General features: G+C 40.6%; 1 protein-coding gene across 5 annotated transcripts in view; it reads right to left on the bottom strand.

The window, feature by feature from the left end:
- TSNARE1 (t-SNARE domain containing 1) overlaps positions 1-27934 on the bottom strand; it is a 408620-nt gene that overhangs the window by 255349 nt on the left and 125337 nt on the right. For all 5 annotated transcript variants that reach the window (XM_015856414.2, XM_032442928.1, XM_032442929.1 and 2 more), the window contains 2 exons: positions 24682-24759; positions 18620-18689 (listed from right to left, as the gene is read on the bottom strand). In XM_015856414.2, the coding sequence (XP_015711900.2) occupies positions 18620-18689; positions 24682-24759 (148 nt within the window). The remainder of the gene's footprint in view (positions 1-18619; positions 18690-24681; positions 24760-27934) is intronic.

Genomic DNA, 27934 nt, shown 5'->3' on the forward strand with positions numbered 1-27934 from the left:
CAAGAACACAAGGCCATTATAAGCCACCAAACACAAAACTTACAGTTTCTTCCCATTTTCACATGCAACTCCAGCGTTGCTTTCCTCGTTCACCATTTCCCTAAGCATCCTTGTTCTGCTAGCTCCAGAATGAGTTTTGCTTGTCATCTTCTCTTCCATTTATGTCAGCAATCACCACCCACATAAGTGCTACCTCTGCTCACTGCTGGGATTGGATGTGCAGATGCACATTAGTGCTAACGTTACTGACCTGATAATCCACAGAGGGCATCTCTGAACAGCAGTCTGATGTTCAATTTGAGGACAGTGTTAAGGTTATTAATTTGATTCTCTCATCAGATAATGCTAAAGCAAAGCTAGGATTGTTTTCAGATATCCTTGCTAGATTTCAATTGAGCTGGAAAGCATCAGAAGTCCAGAAGCTTTGGGCTTCTTTTCAGTTCCACAGTATTGGCAGAAGGGAAAGGGGGAAGAGGAAAACAGAAACAAGAGAAAGGAAGAGAGGGAAGGGAAAAGGGGGATGGGAAGGTTGAAAGAGAAAAAGAGATAGGGAAAAGGAACAGACAGGATAAAGAGAGTAAAGATGGGAAATGTTTTGCATGATGATGTTCTATGGTCACTATTATTTCTTCTACAGTTTAGAACCTGGTCCAGAGAAGACAGGAACACAGACCTTCAGTTGACAGACTCACAGCCCTAAAATGTAAACCTAGCTACCATTTTTCCATTGAATGTTTTATTTTATAGCAGGGATGTACTTACAGAGATCTGGGAAAGCAGAGGTTTCCCAAAGGGATGCTGCAAGACAGTCCCATGCAGGAAACTACCACAGCTTGCACAAAAAAGAAGATATTTTCCCTCCTTTCCCAACGTAAAAAACACTAAGTTGATGTCATTGTGCTAGTCTGAGAACACGTGTAGGACACCATTTTTATATAGAGTTATTATCCTTTGCCAAAATGAGTGATAGAGCTGGAAGAAGCTTTAGGCCTACAAGACTGGTCTCTTACATCTGCAGAGGGCTCATCTATATCTCCATCTTGATCTTACAAAATATGCTAATTCTGTCCAAAAAATGCAACACAAACTCTTTAATACTCAGCCTGAGCTAGGACAGGTCCCACTAAACTGCACAATACTGAAATATCTACGTTTACATGAAACAATCTGAGTTTGGGTTGCTATCACTGCCATAGAATAACTGTAGCATAGAATATTCTCAATTGGAAGGGTCTCACAAAGGTCAATACGTTCTAATTGTGGTTCCACAAAGGACCACCCAAAACTCAAACCCTATGCATGACAGCATTGCTCATTGTATACAGCAGATGCCAAGGAGAGGCGTATGGACATAAACACACTTTAATCATGCATGAAAGGAAGAGAGGAGCACTACTTTCCTTTTCTGAATACACCCCGATGTTCACAGTCCAGCCTTGACTTAACTCACACTTTGCTTTCAAGTATCCCCTAGAGAGCAAAAGCTTTCTCTTCCTATATCTCTCAAAGACTGGATTAGGAAGGACAGTCATCACAAACCCGTTTACATACCAAAGTGATTGATCACCTCTAGAACTGTCCTAAGAGTAATGATCCACAAGCATTAGTCTAATGTACGTGCCAGAGAGAGTCTAATTAACAAATTATATTTTTATATGAAATTTAGGATTCAGTGTGTGCAGGGGATTAGATAGAGTTGGAAAACCACCCTGCCAGGCAGAGAAAAGCAAAGTGTTTTAATTCCCATTAGGTTAATAACTTTGTAATAGTTTAGTTCAGTGCCAGGGCAATCAAAAGTCCTGGGGGAGGACACAGAAAAGATGATTTATTTTTTTTCTGAGTAAATCAAGAAATATAATATTGTGAGAAACTGGATGAAAGGTTGAAAAGTTAAGGAAAATCAAGACCAATTTCAGAAGGAAACAAAACAAAAGCCCTTAAAACAAAAAACATAAAGTCTCCAAACAAGGATAATGTGCGTACCACACCAGGCCTCGAATCAAATCCTTAACAATACACTCTACAACATGCCCCGTGATACTTTTCCAATTACAAAAGTCAATACTTCACAAAGAACTGTGTGAGTATCCCAAGGAAACAGCATCCACTCCAGCCCAGTGAACAGCAATTGCAAGGCCATGTTTAGCCCAAAGACACACAGTATTTGGTCACAGCAGAGAGGCCAAGGACAGCTGTGAGCATGGAGTCCAGACCTCCCCTCCAGACTCTGCCACTGAGACCAAGACACATGGACATGCCTTGGTCATGCCACTTTAGCCAATACTCTTTAATTACAGAGTGCTGTCAATGTCAGCAGAAAGCTTCATCCCTTAGGATGAGCACACATGGCAGAGATGGTGGTGTCACCATCCCTGGAGCAGTTCAAGCCATGTGTACATGTTGTATTTAGGGATGTGGTTTAGTGAGCAATATTGGTGGTAAGTGGATGGTTGTACTAGATCTCAGAGGTCTTTTCCAGCCTTAATGATTCTATGAGTCTATAAATCAAGGCTTAGCAACCAACCCTGTATATCATGCACAGATGAGCTGTGGCTGACTATGAAACCACAAAGAGATACCACAAAGGATATCCTGGTGCAATCTGCTCATGTAAAAATATACTAAACAAAAGCTGAACACACATAACTCAATTTAAGCTATATTTTGCAACCTGAAACACTGTATCCATTTGATACATTATTTTTTTAATGGAAATTAAATGAAATCTAACAGTTATGTAAAAATGGTAAGCACTGTTTCCACCCCAAAGAAGAATCCATTTTCAGTCTTAATTAAGCAACACAAGTCCGCAGTCCTTTGTCCGTAGTGCACAACCTGCTTTCTGTTCAGGAATACAGACATGTGAAATGTTAATTTAAACCCACCTGAAGAAGATGTTTTTGACAATAAAGGAAGACACAGAAGACATTTTGTCTCTTGAACCACATATTGAATAGCAAGTACCATTTGTTTCTTGCCCTCAGATGTAACGAATAACCAGAGAAAATGGGTTTATACACCAGATGTGTCAAAAGCATTACACTTTTGGAGGACCAGAATGCCTGGTTCTGACAAAATACATTCTCATTAGCAGGACATATTGGGTGTACAGTGTCATTCATTCTCCATTTGAAAATCAGTTCCCAGATCTAGAAGGACTGGGAGTAACACAGAGCCATTCATTACACTGACCTCCACTCTCAGAACACATCTGAGCTTATTTTGGCTGCCATAACAATTGCCTAGACAATGGCAACAGACCAGATGTTTTCTAATTAACCACTGTTCTATAGTAATTACAAGTAGCTACTTCATGATGGTTGAACTATTTACAACTAGAGTAAAACAAACAGTGGTTCACATAACTCAAAGGACTCGATGGATCCTGCCACATCCCCTTGTCCCCACACTCCTGCTATGCTGACATGAGAGACACAAGCCTGTTCTGAAAATAATAAAACCAACTCTGACAGTTACTAAAACACCTCCCAGCAATCTTTCTCATTCTTCTTACTACAACAATTGTTTCTAGCACAACTGCCGTCCTAGTGAAGTACACACTATAGAGTTCAACATACCGTATTTTGATATACAAAGGACTGCTGACTAAAACCACAACAAATACCAGGAGCTTGGACATAATCAGAACGAAGGCAGGACAGAGAGAAATGTAGGTATGTGCCATAGCCAACTGCTGAAAAAAAAGTGATTTATTTTAGGCTTTCAACTTCACATGCAATACTTCACCTGAAGACACTGTCTTTCAGCCAAGGACTCAGGTCAAAGCCCAAATTTAAGTGCCCCATCACTTCAAGTTGGAGACTAAATCCAACCCATTTTTACAGAGTATTTGTTGCCATGCTAGTATATAATATATAACTTACGTCAATTTAAGTGTGGTTTATTTTAATAAACATTTATGCAACTAAACTATCATTATGAGAGGTGTTTTTTGTTGTTGTTGTTGTTTTCTTTTGTTTTATCTGGGGAATAGCAGAGACCCAATGCAGAGAAACCCCAAAGGGATTGCAACCACAGAGGCTTTTCGCTGTGCACATTTTAAACAAGTCATTTTTCAAAGCAAACAAACAACGAAGTCCCAAAATAAACAAGAAAATAAATTACAGCAGGCCCTTTGTAGTGTGTTTAAATCAGGCATCCCCTAATTAGCACATTAAGGAGCACTGCACACCCACCATGCACCTCACTGCTGGAGTGTGCAGCAGCACGCACCAAACTCCCTCCTGCGACATCTCTGCCTGTGTAAAGCCTTGCAAAATAGAGCAAAAGAGGTCTTTCTTAGCTAAATTACAATAATGCTACTTAGAGAATGGCAGTACTTTCTGGTAGGAAGGCAAAGAGCCCTGATTTAGAGACTGGAAAGAAAACAAGTTTCACACATCTTCCTTTACCTGTGCATAACCACTTGTAGAGGTACATGGGGAGTGAATGGCAAAAATGAGGCATGAGAGTTGGACTCTTCCATCTGCATCTTTAATAAATGAGGTTTTCAAAACATCTGGGACCCTCCAGGGATGCTGACTCCACCACCTCCCTGAGCAGCTTGTTCCAACGTCTCACCACTCTTTCTGAGAATGAATCTCTCCTAATACCTCATCTGTTATAAGCAGTGGCATGGCTTAGTGATAGGGTTTGGTCAATCAAGGTTAATAGCTGGACTAGATCTTAAAGTTCTGTTGCAACTTGAATGATTCTTTTATTCTGTGGTTATAATAATTTTTCAGTATATAAACAGATGCACTGAAGAAGTCGGTTAAAGAGACTTCTGAGAGAACCTGTTGTAGCATCTCCTTCTACTGGTAGAGGCACAATACCTTCTACTGGTAGAAGACAATACCTTTTTCTTGACATTTCTCTTCTTAATAACATGGGGGTTGGGACAGCCCTAAGAACAGCCTGTAGACTCCATAGGAGTCTCCACAGGACTCTGCATTTGTTTGCTTGTCCTTATTCTCACCAATGGATTTCAGAAGTCAGAAATAAACGTGCTACAATACCCACAGCTCAGACTCCACAGACATGTATTAGCAGCGCGAAACTAAAAGAAGGGGAAAATGATTAAAAAAGGATTAAAATTAATCTGTCTGTTGTTGTTTCCCGTATTGAGAAATCACGGCTGTGACAAGTAAATTGGATTAAAAATTACTCCTAAATCAGCCCTAACAAGAGAGACAAAAACTGGCAGAAAAATGCAACTTGTTACAACTCGAGTATAACTTTCCCAAACTCTCAGGTATTTACATACAGAGTAGCACCTTTTAAATACAGAACAATGTTCTTGATCCATAGAAACAGCCACATCCCAACCCCCAGACAAACCAGCGAACAAACACCTGCTCTTATGCATATGCTTGGATTACATGTTAGAGCTTTAGTTAAGTGAAACATTTATAAAACTAGCCATGAGTGGTCACGGGGAACTAAGGAATAACTGAAATATGCTTTTAATTAAGAAACTCTTAAGATGTGACTATATTAAATCTTTGGGTCAGAAAATTAACAAAAAGCATGTGCAATAACCTACAGAAAATCACAGCTATAATAGACAATGATGCATAAGATACAAATGATAAGGCAGGTGGATCAAAGAGAGGATGTATCTGCCAAGAACTGGGCTAGAAATGCTGCACAATTCATACATAAAACAAGAAAGTTGCTGAAGAAAGGGAGTAATTTCTGTTAAGTAAATTTATGGGTGAGGGAAAAGAAGCAAGAAAAAGTAAACATGAATGCTTGTGGGTACATATGAAAGGACAGAGTCAGCTTTCTGAATTCTATTCAATTTTATTATGTACAATATTCTTTTGAAGTCAATCCTTCTCTTCGTTCCATCCAGGAATTATTCAGTTTGTGTTTTCCAGGCATCTTGGCAATTTTACAATCATCTTACACTGTGTCAAGGGTAGTTTAAACTGTAATATGAGGTTCTTTATTTGCGTTATTTACTTTTCCTGGTTGCTCTGAACAGTGTTTTTTTGCTTAGGCAAACTTTGATTTCAGAAATGCTGTTTTTCCATGAAAACAGGAGGTGATGGGAAAAAAAACAGTTCATATACTCATAAATCTCTTCTCTCACACAATAAACAGTCCAGTACCCCCTCACATGATGGTTTTCTGACTCTACAAATGGCAGATTTAAAGCCTCCTTCATGTGTTTTGCATCTCCATCCACTCCATCACTTATGAATAAAATGATGCCTGCATCATCATTTATTAAGCTACCACGTTTTCTTGATAGGTCCCAACAGCTCATACTAATGTTAATAAGGCACTGTCTGCACAGAAAAGCATCAGAGAAGAAAATAACAACAGAAAATGTAGAGCCTTTCATGGGAGACTCAGTTTGAGTCTTCCTTTTTATGGTAATATTCACAGATAAAGCACTTGACACCACCGCCCAAGTCACAAAGCTGGTTAGTTCGCCTGCATATACTCACTGTCCTCCCATTTATTTTATGGAAAGGTTGTAAAGTCTGAGTTGCTATGCCCTAAAAGTATCAGGGTATATCATACCTATTGGGGCCCACAAATGCTCCTACTGAGGTGTTAATCATAATGGAAATGCATCAAATTTGGCCATGACCCAGAGAAAATGTTTTCTGGTGGACTATGTTTTATTAAACAACACAAAAATGAGATCTTGAGGCTGTGTCTTTATTCCCACTGCTTTTTTCTTTGACTTTAATCACTGTTACACGCTCTATGCTTTACATAAAATTAGGGCTGAGACAACAGAGAACTGTGTCTACAATGTGACCATTTCACCCAAAAATCTAGGAAAAAATATCAATTTGTATGCAGTCCGAGACAAAATCCTCTCTGTGCCTCAAACCTCTACACAACAGGACTATATTCTGCATCATGCAATTATATGGCAATAAATGACTTTGCTCAGGGGTATTTGTGAGTACTGCAAAGTACTGAGGGAAAAGATGAGCAATGTGGGCCACCAAGGTGCACTTTCCAGTATCACCATCCACCTGCACAGGAGCAAACTACTTTCGCTAAGCAGGCAATGCAGATGATACATAAAGCAGATCTCCCCAGCTCTTCCCACCTTGCAGGCCCAGCTGAATACAACAAGGGAAGAAGGAGCGCAGCTGCATTAACATAGATTATTTGGATGGGTAGGTTGGTAAAATTGCTCTGAAAGTCTGGGGAAAACATATATTCTTCAAAAAAAGAATATCATGATGACTGCAATAAGAGACACTGACTTTCTAAGAGCTGCACAATCAACCTGTGATGTAGCAGCTGGATTAAGGAATATCTTCACAAGCAAATATATTGTGCTTTGCTTTTAGTGGAATGTAAGCATTGCTGACAAGCACGAGCATCTCTTTTCTTCTCTTTATCCATCATCTAGCCAGCTGACAAGCATTAGAATACCGTGCATACTCATTTCATTTCCAAGCAAGCGTGTCCAGATGTGGAGTCCACAGTACAGGAGAAACATGAACATGCTGGAAAGCATTCAGCCACTGGGAAACAAGACCATAAAACCATTAAGAGAGCGCATAATAGAGGGGTGAAGAGTGCAGAGAGCAAGATGCATGATGAGCACCTGAGGTGCCTTGATTTATTCAGCCCAGAGCAAAGCAGGCTGAGGGGAGGCAACATGGCGGCTGCACCAGAGGGTGGTAGGCATGGAATCACTCATCTTCCTCCTCTACACAAAAATAAACCACTGTGGCAAGGAAAATGCCAAAGGCAGAAGGACTCTCGGTGTAAAAACAGATGTTATTTTGACTGTCTATCTCAGGCATAATTGGTTAAACCAAGACACACATGAAGTAGATGGCAGCACATGTGTGAAGGGAGGAAGCTTTCCTCAGCAGAGGCATGAGGAAAAAATCTCCCTCTGGATGCCTGAGAAATGCATCCATTCAGCTGTATCCACTCAAATTCACTTCTCAGCGCTATAATTAGCATGGTCTGGTCCCGTAATGTGGTAACCTTTACCCTGTGACCCAGCTCGCTCTCTTTACAGCTTGTTAGCAATGTGGTTACTCAGGCATAGCCTAGAAAAAAAAAGCAGAGATATTTACAGAGCTATTGGATGGCTGCCACCTGTGGTAAGGTAAAAGGCACAGGCATCTACTCACCTACTTAAAAATACCATTTATTGTCCTATTCCAATCATATCCATATTGAGAAAAAGGTTATTCATTTTTTCTTTTTTTTACTTCTTTTTTTTTTTTTTTTCTGGTTATTTCCTCTTTGCCTGAAACCTTTTTCCCTTGTCAGCCCAGTCGACTCTAGATATAACCAGGATACAAAGACCCTGCGCTCCCAACTGAGTGAAACTGCATTCAATAAAGAACATTAACAGCTATAATGCTGGTTTGACAAAAAAAAGAGAGGGGGAAAAAAAAAGGAGAGAAATTGTGAGTTCTTTTTAATAAAACCCGGTTTGCTATTGGGCTGAATCTCTCACACAAGATTGCTGCCCAACTTTGTGATTAATTCACTGCAAAAGCCTTAAGAATTCACAGGGCTTATTTTGTCCATGTGTAAAGTGGGGGAAATAAAACTAGGACCTAGATTTTCAGTGTTTCAGCTGAGGCTTTTCAAATGCCTGTTGCTATAGCACTGTGAAATCTTTTTACAAATGATTCTGAAATATTATCAGCATTTCAAGAGGTAATCACAAAAGGAAAAAAAAAAAAAGAAAAAAAATGTGTTTTTTTTTTTCTCTCTGTGTCCTTTAAAAGCTCTAAACCCACATTTGTAATTGAAGTGCAAACTGACCTTTATAAACTGTAAAGCATGGCTAAAATACATTATTCTGTAGGGCTTGGGGGAATTTGCCATGCTCAGCAATTCAATAATCTTACTTTCTCTCATTTATGTTCCTCAGATGATGTGACATAGCTGGATTTTTCCTCTACTGCAGTTGTGAATCAAGCAGGAAAGGTTGAGGGGCTTTATCAACGCTATAATCTAAAGCTCCTGTCAACTCGCTGCTGTAACCTGCTTTTTGGCAAATAACTCAGCTGTTTTACCTACCTTCTCAAACGTTTCAGCTGCTAATACTAATCCATATTTAATCCCATTTGCAATCTGCTAGCTCGGACGGTTAAATGGTCCACGTACAGAATCAATCTATCATCACCAGTTTAACCATCTGAACTGGTTTTCCTTCTAGCTTTGCCATATTATAGAACACAACTGCAGCCATGTGCAGTACCAGAAAGACACAACAAAAGTGTCAGGCATCAGACTTTGTTACTGGGTAATTATATTGAATAGGAACAACTGCACATAGAGCTTCACATGGAAAACAAAAACAAAAACAAAAGAAAAAACACTGCAATGTTGTATACAAGCAAGGAGGCCTCGAAGTATCGATCCCATGAGCCTCTTTCAGTTCCTGGGACTCCATCTACAAACAACAGCTTTTATATTGCCCAACCCATGAGAGCACTGTTCTCTACCACACAACCCCAACTTCTGGTTCAACTGAGTCTGCACTGTTGTCATTTCCTTCAGCTAATGATAGTTCACTTGAACAAGATGCAACAACTTACCTCTCCCAATCCTGCAGCACCAGTGACAATATCATGTTTAACACAGGTGCTAGACCAGATTCTGGCACACAGGGTTAACATTTCTTGCAGCTTAAGGAAAGAAGAAATAAAGCTAAAACATAAGACTTACTGACTGCTCTACCTTTTGAATGCTTTAACAAGTTTTCTCGCTTTTTCTGCACATTTCCTAAGGTGGTTGTTGCCATGGGACCAAGTGCACAGCACTCCCGGTACCTGAACACTGAAACTTTATTGAGCTGTTTACTGGCTGCACAGTGAAAGGGTCACGTGTACAGTTTTAACCTTCTGGTCCTGTTTACTGTATTGCTATTAAGAAAATACCTCTTAAAGGAAGATAGAAAATCCTCCACAGCTGGCTTAACCCCTAAGAATGTGTACAGGGGAACTAAGACTTCTGGTTTTTTCCTTCACTGTTGTAAATCCATAAGGAAGATTCCTGTTGTGTGACATTGCAATCTAGGAATGAAGCATGATGTTATTTATTCATTATTCTGCAAGACTGAATGCATCAAGATCACAGGACATGAAGAGGCAAGCTCGCCATGCACGAATTGCGTCTGCATTATGTGAACACTGCGAGAGAGAACGTATGGAGGCAACATTATAAAATATTCTTGTAAACACGTATAAATCCTCTGAGGTTTGACTTTCTCCAACACGTTTGTGAAATGCTCACAATGATCATCCAGTTTCAAACCCATTGCTATGTGCAGGCTTGCCAGACACCATACCACACTGCCCAGAGCCGCATCCAGCCTGACCTTGAATGCCTCCAGGGATGGGGCATCCACAACCTCCTTGGGCAACCTGTTCCAGTGTGTCACCACTTTCCGAGTGAGAAACTTCCTCCTAATATCCAAACTAAACCTTCCCAGTCTTAATTTAAAACCATTCGCTTTTGTCCTGTCACTATCCACCCTCGTAAGCAGTTGTTCCTCTTCCTGCTTATATGCTCCCTTCAGCTACTGGAAGGCTGAAAAGAGGTCTCCCTGGTTCCTTCTCTTCTCCAAGCTAAATAAGCCCAATTCCCTCAGCCTTTCCTCATAGGAGAGGTGCTCCAGCCCTCTGATCATCTCAGTGGCTTAAGGATTCATCCATTTGAGCGCTCTGGTGAAAAAAAGCAATGATATTTAGCAAGCCACAGAGACTTCTCCAACAAGCAAAAACCCTCTTAGTTTTCCCTAAGACTGGATTCTAGTCTTTGTTTTTCCCTCAAACTCAGAAAACCTTCCTGAGGGTGTTAATTGTTTCAGCAGATTGCCCCCAGAAGTACGACTGAAAGATCAGCAGAAGCCACAGATCACAACACACATCACTGCCACTGACATGACCACCGCTCCTGGCTTTAGGGTGAGAATGAGACTGGAGGAATAAATGAGACCTTACACAAAGCCAACAGAAGTACTTCACTAAACATGAGCATGTTTGGATTAGTATGCCAGACCCCTGAAGGACTCCTTGCCAGAAAGGATGCTCAGCCCTAACAACCGCGCACTCAGTGCCTGCATACATGAATTATTAAACAAACTTCATCCCACAGGTCCCTCCAGTCAATCAATATGAGCTGCACTGCTAAATATGTAACTCTAGGCATAAAAAATACCGTAAACATGTAGCTATCCCCTCTCTTCAGCAGGATTGTTATTTCGGTCTCCAAGTTTACAGAACTTATGCTGACAAATCCAGAGGCAAGTTGCTCCAATCAGTATCTCATGTCATAAGATAAAATTCCTGCCTGTGGATATTCCAACCCAAATAAAACATTACTTGCCCTCTGAAGGATGTGTAGAAGAAAAGTCTGTCTTTCACTACCTCTAACTCTTAGGGAAGAAAGAGTCAAGATACTTTGAGTTGCATTGGTTTTCTCCTTTCTGGAGGGGAGAGGAGGACCGATTTTTCACGGCCTACTCAAAATGTCAATATTTAATATACTCAAATGCCACATTTGAGTATAGAATATATAGTATAGTATATAGTATATAGTATAGTATATAGTATAGAAACAGTATTCGTTTCTAATATATGAGAAAAGAAAACAAACTATGCCCCAAAATAAGTGTTTTGACTAATAACAGGAAGGGAGACCTGAATATTTTTTGCTGACTAAGCTCAGAAAGGCTTTCTCAAAATTAGCGATAGTGTTGCTATCATCACGGTGGTCCAAGTGCTGAAAAAGGAGGGATAGTTTTATTCCATATATTTATTCCTTCTGCTGTCACCCACAAACACAAAAAATACCCGTGTGAATTCAGCACTTTCCAGATAAGCATCTTAGAATACATTTATAAAAAGACCAAGCATGACAGTATTTTTACACACAGCAATATCAAGCTACACTTCTGTTAGTGTCAAATTTTCCTGCTGCAAATACAGCACTTGCTTTAGGATGCACTTGGCTTCCAAATTAGAGGCGTGCACTTTTTTCCTTAGGCAACAAATCAGAAGGGATGTATGGGGTAAGCAGATGATGGATAGTTTTTATATCAGCTAATTCTCTGTCAAGATACAACATTTCCCTATTTCACCATTTAGCGAGATCTATACTACAAACAACATGACTGTCCCAGGTCCTTATTACAGTTCCTATTTCCTTGGAGTGAACATGCTCACACTACAGTAATCAACTCCTGTCCACCAGCTCCCAGAAGACCCTACATCCTTAATCTTCAACCAACTAGATCTAGACCTGAAGGGAAATTCTACAAACTGGAGGCAAGAACTATAGCACATGGGAAGGCTGGGACTCCTGTGCCACCCAATTTTCACCTCTAGAGGTCCCAGCAGTGAGTGTCCAGGCACGCATGGTCTTCTTCAACCATGACACCAAGGTGAGACCACAAACTGAGAGCCAAGCCATGAGACAACATGAAGTAAAACACAACAAGCAGCTGCTTGTCAATAGCCAAGGTTTGGTTATCTCCCACTCGTCCTTCCTTGTTCCCATGCTTCTATCTCCTGAAGCATTCACCACTTGCCACAAATAACTAATAATTGCTCCATCATTTCATGGCTTAAAATTCACAGCCTATTTCCAAAGGCTGATATCTTGACATGGGAAGATATTACTTTGGCCAGGATTTCTGGCCATCTCAGACCTATGGCAAGGGCAATTTGGGAGCAAAACACTGAAAAGGAAAACTCTTCTCTGACAGGTTGATTTGTAGTGACTATTAGAAACTGTTCAGGCATGTGAAGGGATACTCCAAGGGCCTCTCTAAGCAGAGAAGGTCGTCAAAAGTGGATGAATTTATCATCATCAGAGAGTTCTGCAGTTCATCACCAGCTTTTGCAGCTTATCACAAAGATGTCATGTATCTGGAGCTCTGCGATTCTTAAGGGTGAGATCTGTCATATAAATACAATTACTAATAAGGCAAGTGTATTATACAGTTAAATGCAAATGTTGCAATCTGGCAATCCATTTTTCCTGCCAAACCTAGAAGGTTTTTCATGTCAGAAACTGATGCCAACAGCGATAAATGGAGGATAGATAAAGTTAATCCGACTGCTTTGAGTTGAACAGGGAAGGTATTACTTTGAAGGGTTTAACATATTAACAGAATCAAAACGAAGTTTCGAAATATTTATGGAAATCTTTTTTTTTTTTTTTTTTTTTAAAGCTTATACAAGCAGAATAACAAAACCATATGAAATATTATTAAATCCTACCCTTAATTAAACATGCTGACACTTGAAAGCTTCTGTCTGATTTACTTAAATAAAATCTTCCTTCAATAAATTACGACTTTAAGATATCTTTCTGCTCTAACTGAATCTGCATTCCACAGGAATTAAAACCTTCTTAACAGAAGCTTATTTATTTTTTTTTAATCCTTTATATTTTTTTAAGCTATACTTCTAACTCATCAAACATAATGGTAAGATGGGAGAAGAAAAAGGAAACAATAAGCGTAAATGATAAAACAAACTTAGAAACAAATCTTCATTGTTTTTAAGACAATCCAGAAAAGCCTGGGGTGTGGATTTATCTGCCTTCCCAGCAGGTTGGTGATGCTCCTACCCACAAGGAAAACAATCTGGCCTCACTTCAGCATATGCAGAGAAAGATGAACATGTCCAAAGGGTGCTTCCATACAGATGAGGAACAAACGACCTCACAACTCCCTAAAAAAGCCTGGGTTACTATACATCTTTCTTATTAATTAGGTGGGATGAATCTGAGTTTTTTTAACTATAGAATCATAGGCTACCATAGGCTATCATAGGATTTGGAATGACCCCTTAAACTTATCCTTTACCCTTTAACTTACTTAAACTCACTTATCCATAATGAAGATGACATGAAGGTGTCACACGAAGTTAACAGCCATGATCGAGTCCAATGCTCTCCAGAATTAACAACCACTTCCTGAACACCAAAGTGTTTCAAAGCACTTCTACAAATACAACAAAACAACAATGATTGTGTCCAAGTGGACTGAAGAGCTCACTGCCACTCTGTCATTAATTCTGGATGTGCAGATAGGCAGTGGGCTTACACAGAGTTAGTTCTTACCCTGAGGACACCCTAAATGGGGTATCATGCATACATCACACGAGCACTGTTACGCCATAGGCATCACTTGATTTAATGGGCATGTGATGTGATGTGATTTAATGGGCATTGAAGACAAACTGATGAAGGCATTCCTAGAAATTATCCCAGTGATGTGGAAAATTTACTGAGGAACCACGATAAAGTCAGAGTTCTTTCTGATCCCAGCAATAAGCAAGCAAACCATATGTGAATTTTGGCATAATCTGCATTGCCAGGAAAAACAGGTACATCTTGAGGTTGTTGTTTGACCAAAAGCCAGGGTCCAAAAGCTGTGCCTTCTGCCCCTTTCAGCATCATCGCCTTTGTCTCACCCCTGAGAAACTCAGACCTCAAACTGAGCTTCCCAGTCAGAAAATAATTTGAAACTCTTTTGCAGTACTGCACCGTAATCAGTTCTGCTGCAAAGCCCTAATAAAATCATTAAAGTATTATACATCAAAAAGCAAGCACTTCATCAGTGTTCTGCAGACAGTGATTGCTTCATGGGTATATATTCACTAATACTGCTTAGATGTGACATTCAATCTGTGGATGTAGGACTTTTCTGCTTAAACAGGAGGATCTGCGTCCTTGTGGGTTCTCTGATCGAGATCTTGTGATGCCAGGATGTCTGATTTTTCCAGAGAAATGGGAAGGATACATAATAGACAGCACTGAATACTGCCATGTCATTTCTACAAGAACAGGAGGCTTATTTTCATGCACTGTACAGATGTAGATTTGAATCCCCTGTCAGCTGCAGAAAAACATATCTACATATTTCTATAATCCGTGAACTGAAAAGAAAAAGTGGGAAAATAAAAAGCAACAAATCAATCAGAGAAAGGAAGTGGAAGACAAAATCTGTTGGTTTTCTGGAGAAATTAACACATATTGCAGAATGGACACACTGAAAACTTCCAATAGTGCTCTAAGAAGTCCCCAAAATATCCTTCTCACAACCCTTCCTTAAACAAACCAATTCAACTGTTGGAGACTGGTAAAGAATCCAAAAATGCTGCAGCATGAAGTGTCATGGCTGTATCCCCAGATACATTAACAAAAGGATAGTGTGACTGTAACTCAATACGGTACCATATTAACCTTACGTCTGCAGTAAGTTAAGCCAGTGCTTAAACATCCAATGAAAAGATATAATTGAACATAAGCAATACAGGAAGCCTGATTTGGAAAGCATATAACACTGTAATGGTCAACAAACCTCAATAGAAAGGAAATCATGGAACCCTTCTGCTACTAACAGCTTGATCTCATTGCTTTGAGATAGCCATCAAAGGGTATTTGCAACTGCATAACCTTAATATCATGACTAGGTCATATTTTCAGACAGTGAATAATCTGGGCATTTATTTTACATCGGGGAACTCACTCAATCCCACATCATGGGACTAATGAGTGAAATACAATGCTTGAGAACCTGGATTATTAAACCAAAAGTTAGGGAAAGAAAAAAATCAGTCTATATTTTTTGTACCGTATTAGTACTCAACAGGATGGGTGCAGCAATGTATCATCCCTCAGAACTGCCCAATCATCCTAGCCCCTAATCCCAGCTCCATGCATCTGTCTTCCTCTTACTCCTGCTCCATTCCCAATTAATCCAGGGTCAACTGCATTCAGCCAACTCCATCTAGAGCTTCTTATGAGCATTTACATTTCACTTGCCAGCATTTCCATATCCAACCATGTAAGTCTTTGAGCTGGCTCTGGGAAGAGCTCACTGCTGAGTGTCATACATACCCTCCTCACACTTCAGCAGCCAGCTCTGTCTCACTGACTAGAGCTGGCACTCTACTTGGGATGAACACGTCCCAAATCCACTTGCCACAGACGCAGACCTTATTCTGAATGACTCAGCTATCAAAGGCAGAGAAATCACTTCAGCAAAGGGAACAGCCTGATTTGACAGTGAGAAGTCTGCCCTCATCTGAATCAGCATCCCAGTTGATACCCTTGTAAGCTTTGTGCATGAGAGGTGGAACGTACATGTAGTTTAGAGTCAAGTGACTTTGCTTTCTTTTTGTATTAGCAAGACTCTGTGGATAGGTAAACAAATGCTTTTGTAGTGTTCAGACCATGGTACAGACCTAATGTCCTATGTTCACCATCATCCCCCTACGCTCAACTACTCTGACTCCTCTCACCTATCACTTTAGCAGAGTGATATTCACCTAGTTAGTATGAAAGAGAACCATTAAGGCTGGAAAAGACTTCTAAGAACATCATGTACAACCATCAACCCATCCCCTCCATGTCCATCCGTTCCATCCACCCTTTTCTTCAAAACCTCCACAGATGGTGACTCCACCACTTCCCTGGGCAGCCTGTTCCAATACATCACTACCACTTCTGAGACTAAATTCTTCCTAATACCCAACCTGAAGCTCCCCTAGAGCCATTACCTCTCATCCTGTCACTGGGTTACTGGGAAGAAGAGAGCTATCTCCACCTTGCTACAACCTCCTTTTGAGATAGTTTGAGTGGCCCCTGAGACTCTTCTTCTCCAGATCAAACAATCCCAGACAGATAAGATATCCTTTTTTTTATTCTAAAAGCCAAGGCTCTAAACCTTCTACATGCACACTCTTTGCTCTCCACCTATCTTCCACGTTAGAGGATATTCAAGGAGAAACATGCATCAACCTCAGAAGGAACGGGGTCAAGTGGCAAAGGAGCAAGAGTTTAAGCCATGATTTGCAGATGGGCAAGCAGAAAATGCTGCTCCAAAGGTCTCACCTGAAGAGCTGACCCTCTGCTTGCTCCTGATCATAGAGATATATGCAGCCCTTGTGGCTCTCATGATTCATGGTGTGCTGATTTTTTGCTGGTACAACTCTCATGAGGGAAAGGCAGAGATGCACGTAGAGCATTCAGGCTGCTTGCATGCATACATCTGGTGGTGAAATGGGGTCAATGTGAAGAATACATCGGTGTTAGGACAGGACAAAAAGAATGGGATGCTGAGGGGAAGGCAATTGCTGGATACCCTGCAACTGTTCTGTCTGGAGATGCAATAAGAAAATAGGAGAAATCAAGGGAAAACTTTTGCTAGAGCCTGGGAAGAGGGGATAGACCATGAAGGTGGAAGGAGAGAGTGGGAGGAATTCTGGGTCTGACAACAGGGGCAGGGAAGCACAGTTAAAATAGAAAGATGCTACATTTAGCTATCTGGACAATTAATGATAATTCCAAGGTCAAAAATAATTATTGCAATTAATGCATTATGGATTTATTTATGTAGCTCAAGAAAGAAGAAAATTATCTAACCACACTATTGAAACACTCTGAAGAGACAAGGAACTGATTCTTAAATATAAAAGGAGTACTTTAGGAGCGTGAGCACAAGAGATGCTCTGGGTGAGCAAAAGCCTTCCTGGATAAAGGATCTTCAGCAGTTACTGGGGTGGTTTATGCTACAAATAATTTTGTACATGTAAACATCTTTCCTGATTACATTGATCTATACAGGCTGACTCTTTACTCTCACATCCTCTCCTGTCCCCTAAATTTAGTTCCAAATCTTCCGACTATTATTACTGTAACTATTTTTATTCTTCCAGTTTGCAAAACAGTGTTGATGTGAATTAGAGCAGATCTGATGCACAGATGATAGCAATGAATTGGAGAGAGAAGGAGAGAGACTGCAAACCTATCTGAGAGATTATATTGCATCGAAAAGGTGAGTCAAGTCCATCAGGCACTTCTTTGGATTGTAATGCTAATATAAAGAAATAGAAATCAAAATCTTCCCTCTGTTCACAGCTGAACCTCATTAGGTAATGCAGTTATATATACAAAATCAGAACCATGTCCTGAGTACTTGATTTTCATACGCAGGCTGCATGAAGGGAAGCAGCTTTAATAAATTGTGCTACATTTGGAAAAGCCATTTTAATTCTCTAATTAGCATGCATACAATGAAAACTAACTGTGCATGTTTGTGTATACACATATCCAGAAGAGAGTTTAATGAACTGTATCTATTGCAAGTGAAATTGAAGTTTCATTTTCTCTGTGCTGTACCCTGTGATGCAAGTTTCAATGCCATAACACACATTTCCGCATATAAAATACCTTCCTTGCTCCCTTTCTTTCTTTCCCTTTTCAATTCACTGACTTTGGCAAAGAGGGAAGAGAAAGGAAAAAGCTACACAAGCATTCAAGCCCAGCTTCACATTAAAAAGCAACAAAACAAACAACCCACACACAACCACAGAAACACATCTTTCACTGTGGATCATCATTTCCTGTTATCTACCTACCATTCTCTGCTACCCGAAGCCAGCACAAGCAAAGCTTTATACAATCAATACATGCCCTACTATCATTAATCACCGACAGAAAGGAACAAAATTAAGGAAGCCTGACAAAAAAAAAAAAGGGGTCCAGCTATGAATAAAAGGATGGAAGAAAGGGAGAGGATGGATGAGTGGGGAAAATGAAAAGGTTGGGACTCAGAGAAATGTGTAGCAATTCAAAACAGACTCACAATCCATCCTGCAGTTCTTGAGTATCATTGGGGGTCCCCAGAGATCGAAGACTTCTTTCCAGAGAGGTCACTGTCAACAGCAGAGAAAGCAAAGGAGCATTTTCAGAGAAAAATGTACTGGATTTCCATTCATCTTTTAATTTTTTTCCTTTCAAAACCACACAATGAATTAGTGTTTGAACAAGTACCTTGTGACAACAGAAGGCAATGCCAGTTAACACAAAATTGATAAAAGTGAGTCCCCAGGAGATGATTATTCTATGAGTGGTGTGACAGGACACAATAATGACTAATTAATAACTATTAACTGCTCTAAATATCCTCCAAGAAGCTGAGTTCTATCATTCCAATTCTTTTTAACTCACTGTTCAAGACTTTTACAAGTGATTCCAATCAGTAGGAAAGGTGGTTCATACTGAAATATACAATAACTTCACACTTAAGAAGAGAAATGCATAAATATTTGCCCATGTTCACTGTTACATCTTCACTTCGGATTAACAGAAGACCACTTATTTTGGACTTAGCATATCAAGTATGTAAAGCACTTTATGACATTCCACAATGAAAGATTCAAAATGAATGACATTCTTACTCTTTACATGTGGGACTGTCTTTGGGATGCTTCCAGCTGTAAGAACTTACGACCCTGTTATCGGTTACACTTCAATACTTATGGAACAAAAAGAACACATAAGTAACATGGGTCAATTATTCCAATAGAAATTTAAGACATCCATTATTTTAATGACTGCAGACTCAGTCTCGGTCTGTAGTTCTGAACAAGTCACTTAACTGTTTTTCCACTGACAGGAAAAACCAAATTCCCTCTTTTCTTCTGGGCTTCTGTGGGTTGACACCAAGAAACATACAGAAACACACAAAAAGGACCTAGTTAACTAATTAATGTCCTTGGACAACATGAGTATCCAAACAAGCTTGTACACCAACATATTTTCACCTTGCTTACTACAGTGCTAGATCTCAAAAGCATATTTCAGTATAGAGTAATTCATTGAGAAAAAAAACCTTAAGTAACTGTCTAGAGTTGAGCTAATAATTATTATACTTTGCTGGACATACAATGTTTTAAAGAATAAACTGACAGTCTTATACTAATAGCCATTTGCTTTTCTAGGATAAAAGCATTGGTTCTGCAAAGATTTCACAGATATTATAATTTCCTTTCTGCTCTGTATTCCTAACAAGTCAAGTCTCCCATGCAACCTGTCTATTTCAAAGACAAAACTTAGTATCATCTAAAAATACTCCAGGACCTACCAGCCCTTTGGGGCACTCCAGAGCATTGCACTTATTCTAATGTCATTGGAGAGCACAGAATGAGTTAAGGAAGCAAAAGCATTTGTGTGTACACTGAATTTCTAAGACCGTTTTAATGTCATGTGTGCAGCTCAAGGAGGGAGAACACCATCTAGAGCTTTAAAACACCTTTCTAACCCAAACTGAAAAACCAAGGAAACTCATGAAGCTACTACTCTGCCAGCATCTTGCTAGACAAGAACAAGAGCATGAAGGAAGACTGACTTGATATGCAGGTGCTTCTTTGCAAAAGCAGAATGGATCTTTGCTACTGCTGCTTTGGAGAAGAATGAAAGAGAAGGCAGTTTTCCTATTGCATTAAACTGACTAAACTGCCTGAGATTTTGCATGCAACATTTCAGTTAGGGGCAAACCCAGGATTTTCTGCACCTTTTAGATATTTTGGAAAACACATTGAAATCTAAGACAGGAATGCAAGAGAGGGGAAAAGCACCTGTCATTCAGGTGAGAAAATGACTCCAGTTTAAGTCTCCACCTTAAAATTTGATCTAAACGCAGAGGTTTTAGTTCAAGAGAAGAGCAGACGTGACACTAAAGGACATGGTTTAGTGGGCATTGTAGTTATGGGTTGATGGTTGTACTAGATAATCTTAGTGGTCTTTTCCTACCTTAATGAATCTATGATTCTAGAATTCCATTTATATAAAGGTCAGTAATATCAATAGGACAAGCTCTGGAACAGCCAAAATGTTGGCGTTTGATCTGGCTCTTACCTGGGAAATAGCAGAAGCGAAATGCAGATTTCAGCCTCCTGGATGTTAGTATGACTGAGCTCTTTCGTATTTTGAAATAGAACTACCTTGCTTTGAACAGTTGGACTAGATGATCTTGTAGGTCCTTCCTAATCTCACGATTCTAAGATTCTATGGCTTAGATTAGCTCTACTGAAATCTGCATAGTTCTTGTGCTGGATGTGGAAAATCCCTTGGAATTTACCCATTCCTAACTCTTGAGCTACCAAATAATGTGTCAAGATGTGCTGAAGCAATGCCATGAAGCCAATGGTAGAACAGACTTCTTACATCACAGGCCTTGTATATTTAGCATTTAAAAGGCATACGCTAGTTTTCCAAGATGAGGCATTTTCCACAGAGGTCACTGCTGTTGGACTTACATTGATTTACGTAAACTGAGAGTCTGGCACCCGTTGCCTACATCATCAAAAGCTTTAAAATCAATGGCGGATGAGAAACTACCTCAGGATGGAAATAGAGACTTTATCACACCTGTGGGATATCGAAAAATTCTTTGCTCAGCCTCTCAGATCAAGGAAATGGGATTGCACATGGCACCAATATGTCATGGGATAAGTACAGGTAGAAGTTCAAACTACCCCTTGATGCTTCTGTAAGAGATAGCTTAAAAAAAAAATGTCCCTACGAATGTCCCTACATTCATGAACTGTCAGTAGAATGATCCAGTAGCTCATAAACAGAAGCAATGCTTCTGCCTCAGGTTTTTATTCAACACTCAAGAAAGCTGTCCATTTTCATGGCAGAAAGCAGGAGCACGAGGCATTTCTATGCACGTTCTGCCAAGATCAGCTTAGAGCTGTGAAGATTCTCCTTGGTCAGAAGCCAAGGCCTCAAATGGCCAAGAAGAATTTAAATCACCTCAAAGGCTCAGATTTCTGCAAAAACAGTAAGGAGAGCAAAACCAATTCAAACAACAGAAGCACAGCATAGAGAACTCATAACTCCTTTAGCTTGTCAGTGCACAGAAAAGCATTCCAGATGCCTGGTTTGGTCTCCAAACACAATGGAGAACCTGGAATTCCCAAAAGATGTTGGAGTAAGGGAGGAAAAGAGCAACTGTAGCTGCATTTATGCAAACCTGAAGGGCATTCAATACACCAGGCCTGGCACAACAGGAGCACGGGGCAACATCTGGCGAGCTTCTGCAAGGCAGACACTCGCTTCTTGCTCAGCTGCTTGTGTGCTGGTACACAAAAGCAGCACCGACTTTTGCTACGTGCTCTGAGACAGAGCTTGCTGGGTTTACTGAAGAGACCATATGGTGCAGCTGTGCAAGGCAGAAGGGATCCTGGGCATCCTTTCCCATTTTGCACCTCTACAAAGTTCCTTATCTAGGCTGGGTTAGCTTTGTAAGATTTTAGTAATACGTTCAGCATCTCCTCCCATGCAAAGGTGGACCCTCCATTGGGGAAGGGCTTTGTGAGGCAGACACACACAAGTTGAATCAAACTTCCTTTAGCAGACAAAAATAACAGAGGTGGTGAAGAGTATAGTTATCTTATGGGCATTTATTCAACCTAAAAGCACTTTAAAAAGCATTATAAATTCATAGATTCATAGATTTTAAAGGCCAGAGAGAGCTATTTTGATTATCCTGTCTGATTTCCTACCATAAAACTTCATCCCATCACTCCTACGTTGAGACCGTAGACTGAAGCTGGACGAAAGCATCTCTTATAAAAAGACATTTGAATCTTGATTTAAAGGTTCGAAGCCACACCGCATCCATCACGTCCCTCCAATAAGCAGCTCTAATGGCTAGTTACCCGCATACAGAAAGATTGAATTTGTCTAGCTTTGACTCCTATCTCCTGATCTCATTATGTGTGAGAATGTTAGATTAATGAGCCCTATGTATCTATTTGATGTCTTTCTTCCCGGAGAGGTACTTACAGATCATGATCAAGCCCTCTCAGATGTCTCAAACAGAAATCTGGATGGCATGCATTTTAAAGTCCGATTTGCAGACTTCAAACAATCGCCTTAACTTTTCTCTGTAACCTCTCCAATTATACAAAACAGTTTTAAGTACAGGCACCGTCAGTACATGCTTCAGAGAGCACTCTGTACAGGCAACAGCAGAAAGCAGACCTTCACACACTCTATACCGTCTTAAGAAGAGAAATAAAGACCACCTAAAATTACTCCAAACCTAATTGAAGGGATAAATGTAATTACAGCGAAGAACAAAAGTAGAAATTGGATTTCAGCGTTTCAACAAAGACAATGCACTCATCTTAAGGATTTCTCAGGGTAAACTCCACTCAAGGAGCAGGAATTGGGATTACTGCTCAGATATCAGTGATAGGACCAGAGGGAATGGTTTCAAGCTACGGCAGGGGAGATTCAAGCTGGACATTAGAAAGTATTACTCCTCAGAAAGGGTGGTGAGGCACTGGAATGGACTGCCCAGGGAGGTGGTGGAGTCACCAACCCCGGGGGTGTTCAAGGAAAGACTGGATGTTGTGTTGAGGGACATGGTATAGTGGGAGCTATTGGTAATAGGTGAACAGTTGGACTGGATGATCTTTTAGGTCTTTTCCAACCTTGGTGATTCTATGATTCTATGATATAGTATGTCAGCCCAAACCTGGCTAGCTTGGGTACTGACAGCATACAAGAAGCTTGCAAAACTTCACAATGAATCCTTTGTTGCCAACAGCCAGCATACTACTATATCTACTACTATAAGTTTCCCTGGTTTCGCCTTTGACTCATTCAGAATAGTCTTGTATTTGTAGCAGAACTACTAAGACTCATTCAGACGATCCCTCGAGGTCTTTAGTCAAGCATTCTGCTCCAAGAAGGTCCATTCAAAAGCAAGGTCCTACTCCAGCTCTGAATTTCTCCAAGAACAGAGATCCCACAGCCTTCCTGGGCCCTCACTGCCATGTTTAATCAACCAGATGGTCAGAACTCTTTTCATCACATTGAAATGTGTTCTGTGTTTCAGCCTCTGCTTACAGTCTCCTGTTCTTCCACCATGAGCATCTGATAATGTGGCTCCATCTTTTCTACAGTTTCTCTCTAGTTTCCCATTGAGTAGAGTTAAGTCCTGAAGCTCAGACTCAATATGAAGATGACTGTCAAAAGCAAACTCGTATGTATGTATTTCAGAAGAATTGCTTCCCATTCTACTTCTAGTAAATAACCCTTATGAGACTTTTCCCCAGGATACATGGGGAGAATTAAAACTACTTGTGAGGCACTAAGATACTTTCTTTGCATCCCATCCAGCTCTTTCTTACCTAATGCTCTTATACACAGATCAGAGAGAGAAGCTGATCTGGAGATTCAGAACATCAGCACTCAACAATCTTAAATCCTTGTCTGGCAGCAGTGCTTTAGAACTGGGATACAACAACATTAACTGCTAATCAACATTAGTTTTTAACTATCTGCAAAATGCAGCTCTGCATTCTATCCCAATGAGGCACTGATGAGCCAGAGCACGTCTCCAAAGGAGGGAAGAACTCTGCATCTCTACTGTGCTGAGAGATATGAGGAAGAACAGCATCACTGCTCAATCTTCAGAGCGAAGAGTAATAGAAGAGATTTGGTGTTGGTGTTTTTATAAGGGAGATAGATGTTTTGCAGGTTTGTATGACAGCCTCTGAACACAGTAGTGCTGCAACGCATTAGAAAATGAGCCTGGCTTGTTCCACCTTCCTGCATTCTAACTCCCTATTGTAACAGATGACACGATTAAAAATAGAAAAGGATGTGGTCTCAGTAAGAATTGGAATATATCTGAGCCTGTTTAATGCAACATATGGTGGAATATTTTTACATCTTATAATGAACTGCGTATTGGACATGTGCTGGTGCTCATGAGATGCGGCAGCAAGAAAGCTGCATTAATATTTGCTCCCTGACAACAGGAGCTGTCACACACACCGTGTACACGCACAGGAGTCATCAGCAGGACAGCACACAAACGACCAGGAAACCTCTCATTATACGCACCACTGGAGTTAATTCGGAAGACGTTGGCTGAAGTCTCTTGAAAAAGCTCCTGTAGTTCGCTGGGATCAATCTGGGTGGCTGCAAAGACAAAAAGGGAGATCTATTAATACTAGAAACTACCATCACTTTGAAAGGGGGCTCTAAATCCCCAGCACAGCCTCTGAAACGGGAAGACCAGCTGAGAAGATCTATGATAGAGCTGTCACCAAAATATTATGTTTTATATACACATGGGTTGGCAAGGATGATGTGCTGTCACACTCAGTGCAGGGAATTATCAGTACTACCACATGCAAAATGGTACCTAACAACCAAACTGGGTAACACCAGTAACACAGGGCTAGAGAATCATGCAAAGAAGACGGATTTTCTCCTCAAAGCAGAATACTTGTAAGAAAAATAATACTTGCTCATCTCAATCACAGTGTTGCTTCAACAAGAACAAAACTGATAGGGAGCCTTACTCTGTCCAAGCAGACCGCGCAAATCGTTCACTGCTCAGCTGAATGATATAATAAAACTCTGAATCCAAATTCCTGCTCGTTCTCTCTAATGAAAATGCTGATTAGCTATTAATTCATCAATGTGGGTTCCTCCTCACCGGAAAGTTAGCCCAATTAGGGGGTCCAGTGGAGCTTTACACAGCGCTGGATTATACAACATGCACTGGAAAGGCCAGACGCCTTCGCCAGCATCATCAGGACAGTAAAGGCAATGATCAGATGCACTAGATATGGCTTATATGGATCAAGGCAGCCTCTGCAGGAATTATTAGCAATTGCAGTAGAAATATTTCTGCTCATTTATCAAGTGGGCACAGCAGAACTGCAAATGAATGAGAAACTGCAAGCACAACAACATGGATAGGCAGAGCAAGGTCCTGCCTTCAAAAAAGGGAGAGGAGGCAATGAGAAGGAAAAAACAGTTGGGGCAAGCAGGGGATAGGAGCTCAGACAAGTCCTCTGCATATTCATCTTCCTGCACAGCATCCCTGGGATAGGCTTCTCTTATTATTTCTTCCTGGTACCCCAACAGCAAGGGTTAAGGAGACACTGCCCAGAATTGCTACTGGTGCTGCTCAGGTGACTTCCCTAAATCCCACTTTGGCCAAGGCACCCAAATCCTTCCTACAAGGGTTATGCAGAATGAGACAGAAGGTTTGAACACTTTGTTTAGTTTTGATGTCTTTTTTTGTTCTGTTTTCTTCATTCCTCAACATAAAGCTCCATAAAACTACTTGAGGTCCTCCAATGCTTCATCTTGGCTAGAGAAAGGTGGGTGTGAGGCTGGACTGAGCTATACTACAGAGAAAGGATATCTCACGTACATAAACCTTTAAGAAGGGTCATATTTTGATGGATAATAGTCACTACAGAAAGTCTTTTGTCCACTTACACTTCTGAAATGAGCTCTGGAGCACATTTTCCCAAGGTTTAGCCCCATTTGGCCCCCACCTTTTGCAGTTTTATGGAAAACTGCTCTACCACAAAAGTTGGCCAATCTCAAAGCACCACCAACCTTGCCCACTTGACATGCAACAGTGCATTTAAACAGCTGCTGTTGTTGGCACGTTGCACCTCTGAGCTGAAGCATTACAGATACTCAGATAGAAGCTGTAATTCCTATTTCCCAGCAGCAGACTGTGACTGCAACACAGTCTGCATCCCTTAACCGTATCCTCCAACTCTGTTAAAATACCATGTTCCCAACATGCATTTGAAAGAGCAGAACGTCAGCAACAGGGCAAAGCAAAAATCCTGAATCATGAACAAAACAAAAAGTCCTTCTAATACACTGCTCAGGGTGGCCCTGAGGATACATCCCTCAATGCTTTCAAAGAATCATACAATCATTAAGCTTGGAGAAGACCTCCAAGATCATCACGTTCAAATGTTAACCCATCCCCACCATATTCACCAAACCACGTCCCCCAGTGCCACAACTTCAGAGACAGTGATTCCACCACTTCACTGGGAAGCCCGTTCCAATGCCTGGCCACACTTTAAGAGATAAATCCTTCCCAGCATCCAATCTAAACCTTTCCAGTCACCACTCAAATCCATTATCTCTTGTCCTATCATCACTAGTTACCCATGAGAAGAGGCCAATCCCCAGTTCACTACAACCTCCAAGCCACTACAACCACAGCAAGATATGGAGGTATTAGAAGAGCCCAACGTGGTACTGCAAGGCCTTGAGTAATTGAGGAGACACTGAGAGAGCAACCAGGGAGTTTTCCATTGCCCCTCACCCACCCAACATGCAGCAATACCTGTGTGAGACAATCCAGCCCCAACTCAGCCATAAATGAAATCCTGGATCAGACTGTCAGGTTGACACAAATCCAGAGCATTAAATGGTGTTTAATCAAAGCACACAGGGTCTTATTGCTAGAGATTTTCCCACTCTTCTCTTTCCACAGTTCCTCCTAAATCAGCCTTTCCAGACACTACTTTCCTACACTTTATATATGGAGCTATATAACACAAGAAATTAGCTTGGGCTTACCTGTCCCCTAGGAATTGTACTTGTTACTAACAAGATCCAGCTTACATTAAATCACTGAGAAAGGAGCAGAACCAGATAAGATTTTAGATCTTTATAGACAGCGCTGACCCTGGTTGGGGGTTTTTTTGTCATAATTCAAATTTCTGGCTTAGTAATAAAGCAGAATGGGCACCATCAGAAGCTACTGCACATCATGGACATGATATGGCTTCAGCCTGGTTTTTCATTGTGTTGTGGGTTGTTTTTTTGTGGGTTTTTTTTGGCAGGAGGGAGGTGAGAAGGGTTTATTTATGTGCTTATTTCCATTTTTATTTTATGTTTTTTCCTTAAATATCCATCAGTTAAATTTGATACATTTTATCCTGGCCCAGAGATCCTGTGTCCATATGTGCGTAAGAACTTTGATGAGGAAGCCCCAGATGAAGCACGATGCAATCAAGTCAGAGTTGTAAACTCCTCCAAGTCCTGAATTACAAGAACTGATCAAGACACAATACTGCATTAACCCTCCCCTCACCCCCACAAATAACACAGATTGCAGGCTTCAATTTATTCCCACATTTAAAATATCCACCAGAAACCTTTGGGGGGGAGGGAGGGAAAAGGAAGAGAGCGAGGGAGGGGAAGGGGGGTAGCATTAAAAATGCCAAGCATACCCAAAAGCAAAAGTAAATAACCTCAATGCTGCAAAACACAGAAGCAACATTCATTTTGGTGCCGTGCACACCTGCATTTTGTTGGAACA

This window comes from Coturnix japonica, chromosome 2 (assembly GCF_001577835.2).
Source record: "Coturnix japonica isolate 7356 chromosome 2, Coturnix japonica 2.1, whole genome shotgun sequence".
In the NCBI taxonomy this organism is placed as follows: Eukaryota; Metazoa; Chordata; class Aves; order Galliformes; family Phasianidae; genus Coturnix; species Coturnix japonica.